Source organism: Camelina sativa, chromosome 10, assembly GCF_000633955.1.
Source record: "Camelina sativa cultivar DH55 chromosome 10, Cs, whole genome shotgun sequence".
NCBI classification, from domain to species: Eukaryota; Viridiplantae; Streptophyta; class Magnoliopsida; order Brassicales; family Brassicaceae; genus Camelina; species Camelina sativa.
The window spans coordinates 4,586,371-4,595,825 of record NC_025694.1 but is presented as its reverse complement, the minus strand read 5'-3'; the positions used below and the strand labels follow the sequence as shown (position 1 = coordinate 4,595,825).

Sequence of the window (9,455 nt, the reverse complement as noted above, 5' to 3'; positions counted from 1 at the left end):
GGTCGCATGAGTACAGATCAAGTTGATTCCAGTCTCTTGTACTGTTTGTGTTGGTATAAGCAGCAGAACTTACGGGCTTGTGCAGCACAGGTAAAAGCTGAGGGTTTATGTTCTTATTTAGCTCGCTTTGTGACAATAGTTGGATGTCAGACAGTAGGAAGTAGGAACGTATATATTTTTAAATATGCAAGAAACAGGAATAACAAGTGGTGTTACCTGAAGGTTTTTTCGTTCATATTATGTTGGCCCCTTTTGTATAATGTTCCTTGCTTCGTGCGGAATTGAAGTTCATTAATTTTCTGGTTGCTGTACAGGTATTGGGATTTTTTATTGACACCATGAAGAAAACATTCCGGAAGCATATCTACAATATATTGCAGGATGCTAAAACGATTCTGGAGTCTGCTGTTAGTGCTTCTAGCGTACAGTTGCAGGATACTGTTGAAGAAGGCAGTCTTCCTTATTGGAAGGAAGCATACTACTCACTGGTTATGATAGAGAAGATGCTCGAGCAATTTCCAGATTTAAGTTTCGGAAAAGATTTCGAGGTATGCACTCAGTCGTATGATGCTAAATGTGGTTTATTGTCGCAGTAGACTTCTGATAAGTACTTGTCTCGTCAATCACTGTATCATGAAGCTGTGATATATATGTAGCTTTTGATAGTTATTAATTTTTGCCCGTTGTCAAGATTATAGGACCATTGATCTTAGCTTGTTGTCAAATCTTGAGATAGAGGTCTCCAGCTCAGAAAATTACTGCTTTAGCTTTATTATCAATCACTATCTTGAACTTAGTTGGGAACTTTTTCCTTCTGAGCCTGTCATTTTTTTTCTTTCTTGTTGATTATTTCCCTTTTTTCGGTCGGAAGAATTGACATATTGGGCCTCAATATTTTCTGATGTATATTTTACAGGAAATTTGGAAAACGGTGTTTAAGTTCTTGTTGCACCCACACGTATGGTTGCGAGAGATATCCTGCCGGCTTCTAAATCGTTATTTTGTGGCATTGGCTGGGAAGAAAAGAGCAGAATCTCAGACATTAGTGGCCAATTCTCTTTTAGAGAAGCCAAGTAGCCTGTTCATGGTGGCTGTTTCTCTTTGCTTCCAGTTAAAGGAGCAATCCACCAGGGACAACGTTGATGTTGATTTGCTCACAGCCAATATAGTCCTTGCGGTCTATAGTCTTCATTGTCTTATTGGAAAATCTGATCAAGCAATTCACAGTGGGTTCTGGTCCAGTCTTGACGAGGATGAGCAAGTGGTGTTCCTCAAAGCCTTTGAAGTGCTTGATTCAGGGAAAGGAAGGTCTACTTTTTTGGCTCTTACCTCAGGCAAACGTACTGAGAATGGTGAAGATAATGCGAATGATGTAAGAAATGTATTGATTGGAAGTGTGCTCAAAAGATTGGGAAAGCTTGCTCTTGATATGGAGTCTATTCAGGTTTGCGCCATTCCCTTTTCTGATTAAACCTTATCTATTAAAGGCTTTAGTAACTAATTTTTTTCTTCCATATTTGCTTGTGATATAGATGAGAGTTGTGTTCAACGTCTATAAAGCTTTTGCCTCGCAAATGAATCAAGAAGAATGTCGCTTCTATGCCTACAAAATTCTGCTTCCGTTGTACAAAGTCTGCGAAGGATATACAGGAAAAATCATCGAAGGTAATATAAGTTTTTCTGTGTGTTATTTTTCCTCTGCAGACTTGTTATCATAATAAATGTAACAAAATATTATGGTTTTATCAGGTGAGTTTAAACAGCTAGCAGAAGATGTACGAGACAGTATAAGGGACAAGAGTTTAGGCAACAAAATGTTTGTGGAAGTGTACAGTGAAATAAGAAACAGTTTGAGAACGAAAAGAGAGAAGAGAAAGCGAGAAGAGAAGCTAATGGCAGTGGTAAATCCAGAGAGAAACGCCAAGAGGAAACTGAGGTTAGCTTCAAAGAATAAAGCAAACAAGAAAAGGAGAATGACGAGCATGAAATTATCTAGATGGGCTTGCTCTTGAAACCCCTAATGAAAATTTTGTTATCTCTGGTAGAAATCAGAGATAAATCAGTTTGTGAGTCTACTGTCCTTGTGAAATTTCTCTATATCATTTTTGATCCATTTTATCTAAAAGACTTGCGTTGAAAGGAGATTTATGGGCTGGGCTTTTCACTTGTGTAAGAAATATATACAATGATGAGATTTAAAATCGAAACTAGGGAAACCAGTCATGTCCATCCACGAATCTTTCGTGTACGATGTGATGTGATCTCATCTTAATTATTTGTTCCATTAAGAAATTGTGCGTGTGTGAATGAGTCAGTTCATCATCATCATGCTAATGTTGCAGTCTCTTACCACCACTTGAAGAAAATAAAAAAGACAGCTTTCAAACTGTTTCCTTCATTTTTAGTTTCAATCTCTCTCTCTCTCTCTGTCTTTCTGTGATAAAACTCAGAATCCAGATTAAAAAAGAGAGGCATGAAGCAATCTTCATGGGGTTGTACAATCTTCATACAATTATCTCTCTGTCTCATCGTCTATGTGTCTCTGCATTTGGGTCACCCATTCTTCTCTAGTAACGACGTTGACAATGCCACACCTCTAGATCTTTATTTCATCTCCGTCGCTGGTGGAGGTTTCAGGCCTCTTCACCGCCAAACTCACCTTCTCCGATTGGTTCGTTTCTCATCTTCCTCCTTTTTTTTTTTTTGGTTGGAACATAAAATTTGTTTTCGTCTCTGCAATTTATCTAGTTATTATCGAGTCCACTGGTTTCAGGTCAAAAAGTTTGGTTCTTTATAGATTTTCTAGCCTCCTCAGATCCAAAAGTTTGAGTTTTTATGGTGTCAAAACATCATATTGTACTAATTTTGTTACTGTTTGATCGATGAAGATGGAGAAAGCTGCAGAAACTTACAAGGCAAAATTTGTGGTGAGCTCAAGTGAACATGGAGAAGATGACCCACTCCTGCAACATGTCAGTTCTTCAGCTTAATTTTACTTGAATTGTGACAGAAAAGTTCTGAGTCTCTTTTGTTGAGCAGTTTGTATGAATAATGAGTGTATTGATCTTTTCGCAGGCTTCTCGAGTGTCTTCTTCACTGAAACTTCCATGGTAACTTGAGATCCTCTGGAATATAAACCCTGTTAGTTAGCTTAAGTTCTGTTGATGTAACGTAACAAGAAAACTAATCAGTTAGATGCGTTTTAGGTACACTAGAAGGAAAGGATCTGGATATTCCAGAGAGCGCATCGCGATGCCTTTTAATGGATCCTTGGATGTTGTTTTCGTAGACATTGGCTCACTACAGCAGGTAGAATCAGTTTGTTTCTGTGAATTTGATAGAGTTTTTGTTAAGCTTACTTTGATTCTTTGTTTCCTTTGTCTGATACTCTGATTGATTGAAACTGAAGGAAGTGTTCGCTGGAACATTGAATGGCTCGATGATCAGTCAATTGAAAGGGCTAACAAGGATTCTTAAAGCAGCGGATGGAGATTGGTAAGTTGGTTATAAGCTCATAGCCTCTCTTGATCTCTCAAGAACTTGTAGAAAACAATGCAACACAAGTGCTCTGTCACTTTTTTGTGACCCAACTTGCTCTCTGCTCTCCAAAATCAGTCGAATGGATTAAACAATCAATAGTCGTTCTTGATACAGGCGTATTGTTGTTGGATCAGACTCGTTACTCACTCTAAGGAAGGAGGCCAAGGAAGTGACAAGGACATTTCACCAAATCATGACCAAATATGGAGTGGTAAGACATTGAAATATCCCATCGTATTGCCGAGAAATCAAAGTTTATGATTAATCTGAGAGGGGAAACTTTTGATGAAACAAGAACTTATATATAAGCGAAAAAGGCTGCACCAGCGGAGGCATTAGCGAGAGCTTCACTTGCATTACGGTTCCTAATCAATCAGAGAACCGAGGTCTAACGTCTGATAGTAATAAGAGGTAAGAAGATCTTTATTATGACATTATAATCATAAACTATGAAAGCTCAATCTTAATATCTGAGAGAAATGCATAATCTTATGTCAGAGAAATTGAAGATGGGTTTCTTCTTCACAGAGTTAGCTTCTCAGATTTTGTAAGTAGTTACTTCCACTCTTGTGTTGTTAAGATATGTTTTCAAGACCAAAATAAACATAACAAAAGTGTTCTTGTTTTATCATGAACAGGTTACTTATACTATCAACTCATCAGGACAAGTTATTGACCCAAGATTAGTTAAGCAGAAAGGCAAAGAGACCATCTAAAGGTTTCTTTACCTTTTTTTTTTGGTAAAACCGTTACTCCTTTGTTGTAAAGAAAGTATAAGATCAATTTAGTATTCTTCTGGGAATGACCCTTATACCCTTTTACCTGTCCGACTAAGTAGCTGAATCATCGGAGGGTGAAACTGGAAATTGGGTACTATATATTTCCCCATAAAGAAGTCAATTTTTTTTTTTAGGGTTTTGCTCTCATTAGTTTAAGTATGAGGATTCTGCTCCCGGAGGATTTTATTTTCTTCCGGTGGAAGCGGATCCGATGATTTTCAAATCTTTGTTTGACGAACCACTTGTTAAAGTGGTGATGAATCGTCCAATCAGATCTCCTCCACCACCATCTCTACTCCTTCTGATCTTCTTTGCTCACTGATTCTGCTTTGCCTCGATCTCTTATCTTTTTCTTATTATTATTATTATTATTATTATTGGGAGACGATGATGATTCTTAAGAAGTCAGTAGACCAGACATTGTGGTAACACTCTCTCTTTCATGGCGGGGCTATAAGGAAAAAAAGAAGTCTTTTTTTCTTTGTCAGCAGCCATGGCGGAAGAGTGTATCCTCTCTAATCTGTCTGAGAAAAGGCGAATCTGAGTCCTCGAAAAAAATCAAACTCCTTTCAAGTTTTTATTAGCTACTGTTAAAGTTTTGAACTTGGGATCCATGTGATGATTTTGTCTTAGAGATCTTAATAAAGTGTTCTCAGTAGTGTTTCCTCTGTATCTATCATAAAAATCACATGGATGTGATCAATGGGCATGTGATTATCGTCAGATGAGTTATCTCAGTTGTGTTTGCCAATTAAAGATATCAGATTCTAAACCCAATCCCAAACAAGATATAATTAAAATGGTTATAAGAAAAGAAAGAGAGAATGCTATCTAGTTAATCTACAAGTGTGAAAGCTTTCATAGCCTTTGTAGGTTGCTACGAAGCACACACGTTGATTGTGGGATAGAAATTATAGACTGAAAGAAACAATAAATGATACAACTTAACTTGGGTTAAGTTTGTGGTGGCCAATACAACTATAACTTTGTGACAGCTCAACTCACTGATGTGATTGGAAATCTGTTTTGATCAAGAATCTGACTCTGTGGGCTAAGTATTCATTCATTTTCAATCTTGCCTGTTTTAAGTTGATTTGTTTTGTTTTATACCAATTGGTTCTGGCTAAAGAACTTAGCCTCTATTACTCTTGTTTCAGACTAATGTACAGAAAAAGAAAACTGTCAATTAATTTCTAGTTTGGTAATGATATAAATTTGCTTAGAGCCATGTGCTTATTTTCTATATTGCAACCCGGAAATTGAGTGGTCCAATGGTCTTCCTGTGCGTACACTATGAAATGTGGATGTATTGTTCTTCCTAATCCTATAACCGTATTGGTATTCTCACCTGAAGCGTCCAACGATTCTTCTCTTGACACTGTTGTTCCTGAGAATCACTTGCAAAAATTCAGTGTATATTGGACTTTATTAAGAAACCAATATATCATATTTGTGTAATTATGTGTATGCCAAGATGGGAAATTCGATATGTTCGGGTTTAGTTGCAAGTTGCTGTTACTTCGTTTTGTGTTAGCATCATTCTTACACAAAAAAATGAGATGTATAAGGAAAACCAATGTTAATACAAGAAACATGACAGAAGGTTTTCCTTATACATATCTCATTTTTTTTCCCTCCACAAGCTCCAAAAGAGTGACGCAGACATAAGACCAAAGACACTTCTTCTTATTTATTGTCTCTGAGTGTTTGAGTTGTTCTTCTACTTAGAGTGGCAGAGAGAGACATGGATAAAATGTCAGCTTGTTTATGTCTTGTATTCTTCTTCTTCTTCTTAACTATTGTTGCAGAAGCAAAGTATCCTCCTGGAGGTTCCTACCATCTTTCATCTTTGAGACAAAACATGAAGATCTCCAAGTCAAAGGCAGAGTTACCCTTTCACTTTCAGACTCGTTATTTCCCTCAGAATCTAGACCACTTTAGTTTCCAACCAGAGAGCTACATAATCTTCCATCAGAAGTACCTCATCAGCAGCCATTTCTGGCGCAAAGGTGGCCCCATCTTTGTCTACACGGGCAATGAAGGTGACATTGAATGGTTTGCTTCTAACACTGGATTCATGTTGGACATTGCTCCCAAGTTCCAGGCTCTTCTTATCTTTATCGAAGTAAAAGTTTTCGCAAAATCTCATATTGCATCTCGTATCTGAAGAATCTAACTTAAAAACACTAATGCCTCTCTGTTTGTTTGGTCTTTTGTATATCCTTGCAGCATAGATTCTATGGAGAGTCCAATCCGCCGAGGTCAGCCAAGAAAATGGGATACCTGAACTCACAGCAAGCGTTAGCTGATTACGCAATCTTGATAAGAAGCTTGAAGCAGAATCTATCGTCAGAAGCATCTCCTGTCATAGTCCTTGGTGGTTCTTATGGTGGAAGTAAGCTTACAAAATTCCAGTCAATTCGTCACTTCTTATTACTACACTCCTATATACTCTCATCGGCTGTACTCTATTTCCTGAGACAGTGCTTGCAGCGTGGTTCAGGCTAAAGTATCCGCATATTGCAATTGGCGCATTAGCATCCTCTGCTCCAATTCTGCAGTTTGATAAGATTGTTCCGTCTTCAAGCTTCTATGATACCGTTTCTCAGGATTTCAAGGTCTGTATATTTCTAAACACGGTTAGTACAAAAAGTCTATTCAATGTTGAGATTCTCATGCCATTTATTGTGAGAAGGATGCGAGTGTCAACTGTTTTGAAGTCATCAAGAGAAGCTGGGGAGAACTGGATGCTTTTTCCACCATGAAAGATGGCTTACAAAAACTCAGCAAAAAGTTCAGAACTTGCAAGTAATAATCTGCTTTAACCTCATTGTTGACAGTGCTAATCTTCGAGAACTCTTAACTTGTGATGCTATGTTGTCTAATATTTAACAATCACAGGGATCTTCACTATGTCAGTTCAGCCTCAGGGTGGCTAGAGTCAGCCTTTGTTAATACAGCAATGGTTAATTATCCAACTCCAGCAAGTTTCATGGCTCCACTGCCTGCTTATCCAGTGGAAGAGGTAAGACATGTTTTAGAATGTTAAAAGGTAATGTTTTTCTTGTACCGGTTTATTCACAATGAGTCATCTTATTACACTAGATGTGCAAGATCATCGACGGGTTTCCTCTAGAAGCCAGCAATCTTGATCGTGCATTTGCAGCTGCAAACTTATACTACAACTATTCAAGTTCAGAGAATTGCTTCGATATTGAAAACGAAACTGATCCTCATGGACTCAATGGTTGGTACTGGCAGGTATCCATGAGTCTACCTGTTTCCTTTTTGTTAATTAATTGAACAGTTCACAATAATTTACAAAATTTGGTATTTAACTTACCAATGGATCAATGCTACTATTGGATGAAAAAAAAAAAGGCTTGCACAGAGATGGTCATGCCAATAAGCTGTTCGAACCAGAGCATGTTTCAACCATTCGAAAGTAATGACAAACGAGACCAAGAAGCATGTCTAAGGGAATATGGTGTCAAGCCTAGACCACACTGGATTACCACCGAATTTGGCGGACAGGTTTGTTTAAATTTTGAAGATAACAGAACTAAAAGCGCTCAGCTTTTGATCAAAGTATGTTCGTTGCAGAGAATAGAGATGGTATTGAAGAGATTTGGTAGCAACATTATATTCTCCAACGGAATGCAGGATCCATGGAGCAGAGAAGGGTAAAGTCACTCATTCCTAATTCCATATTCCATGTCAATACAAAAACTCTATAGGACTTGAGATGTTAATGGAATTTTCAGGGTTCTGAAGAACATATCGAGTAGCATCATTGCGCTTGTGACCAAGAAAGGTTAAATGTTTGTGAAAATTGAAGAGTGAACACACACACACACATTCGTATTATATTTATAAACAAGGAAACTGAAAAACTGTGTATAAAGCAGGAGCTCACCATGCGGATCTGAGGGCTGCTACAAAAGACGACCCTGAGTGGCTGAAAGAACAGAGGAGGCAAGAAGTTGCGGAGATGGAGAAATGGATCAGTGAGTATTACAGTGATCTGAGACAAGAAGAGCAAGGCAAGTAAAAGGACCAAAAACACCATTAGAAACATTTGTCTGTTTCCTCATGTGTCTGTGATGAGATTTGTCCAATAGTAAATAAAAACAATCGATTGTTTTCATCTTTCAACCAAGATAAAATTAGAGTATATGCTATCACTTAAGAGAAACACCAATCAATAAGTGGACGATAAGAATGAACTAAGAAAAAACCCATGCATGCTAAGCTATAAAGACAGAAGTTTTAACAGAGGTTAATGATGTCAAAGAGATGTAGATTCTGACCTGCCTCCAAAGGTCAAAACTTACATTTTGGGATCTCTCGGTCGGCCTTATACATATAATATCATTGTGACACGAGGAAAAGAAGGAGAAGAAGAAAAAGACAGTGGAGAAGAAGCAAAAGAAAAGAAGATTCTCTTATCTCGCAAAAGAAACAAAGATAAAGGGACGGAAGCATTAAAACTCCGCATGCAGTCGATTTAGTCATTCAGAATGGACTTCATAGTGATGAGCCGGGACACGAAACACGCCGCTGACATAGACTCTGTATGGGGGTAGTGGTGGTTCCGTGGTAAGATCACCATGACCGACAGGGGGACGGGGAATGTATTCATAAACCCCAGGACTGATATACTTAAATGTCCTCGTCGAAGGTCTTCTAATTGGATAATCTTTGGGGAGAGTGTCAGCTAGCTATGCTCCAATAAAACATCTTATCAAGCACTCTCGCCCTTTGTGTAAAGGGCGTTGAATCCTTCTTCGTCAAAATCAAATAGTGTAAATTTTGTATGATGACTAGTATTGTGTGTGTTTCAATATTAAAATCGATACATTCTAATCTTTTTACTAATAAACGTTACTCGGTTTTTTTTTAAATGTAGACCCAATCAACCCAAGTACAGTGCCATTTTAGGAAAATAAAGAAATTAGAAGGTGTCATATTGTAAATTATTTAAAAGAACTTGAGTGTTACTTATTTACAGTGCGAAAACGCACCACCGACAACTGAACCGGACTCCGGTAAAACGTCGACGTTTGCTTGTAGTTTCTCCGCGTTTGGCGCATCAACACTTAAAAAAGCTGTGTTTGCTTATTTTCAATTCTTCAC

The 9,455-nt window shown here is 37.8% G+C and overlaps 3 protein-coding genes across 3 annotated transcripts in view; all 3 read left to right on the top strand.

The window, feature by feature from the left end:
- The window catches only part of LOC104717090 (U3 small nucleolar RNA-associated protein 20-like), a 16,359-nt gene extending 14,211 nt beyond the window's left edge, over positions 1-2,148 (top strand). Inside the window, exons 29-32 of the mRNA XM_019231131.1 lie at positions 315-548; positions 917-1,444; positions 1,533-1,665; positions 1,750-2,148. Coding sequence (XP_019086676.1) covers positions 315-548; positions 917-1,444; positions 1,533-1,665; positions 1,750-2,012 — 1,158 coding nt within the window. The 3' untranslated portion in view covers positions 2,013-2,148. The remainder of the gene's footprint in view (positions 1-314; positions 549-916; positions 1,445-1,532; positions 1,666-1,749) is intronic.
- LOC104717091 lies at positions 2,322-5,042 on the top strand. The gene is made up of 9 exons (XM_010434614.2): positions 2,322-2,671; positions 2,889-2,972; positions 3,076-3,110; positions 3,207-3,309; positions 3,410-3,495; positions 3,655-3,751; positions 3,836-3,951; positions 4,039-4,087; positions 4,179-5,042. Exons 1-9 carry the CDS (start codon positions 2,474-2,476, stop codon positions 4,254-4,256), a joined length of 846 nt encoding a protein of 281 aa, XP_010432916.1. The 5' UTR covers positions 2,322-2,473; the 3' UTR covers positions 4,257-5,042.
- LOC104717089 (lysosomal Pro-X carboxypeptidase-like) lies at positions 5,901-8,474 on the top strand. Its single transcript, XM_010434612.2, has 10 exons — positions 5,901-6,444; positions 6,549-6,714; positions 6,804-6,937; positions 7,015-7,127; positions 7,221-7,344; positions 7,425-7,580; positions 7,701-7,853; positions 7,923-8,002; positions 8,084-8,133; positions 8,228-8,474. Exons 1-10 carry the CDS (start codon positions 6,064-6,066, stop codon positions 8,368-8,370), a joined length of 1,500 nt encoding a protein of 499 aa, XP_010432914.1. The 5' UTR covers positions 5,901-6,063; the 3' UTR covers positions 8,371-8,474.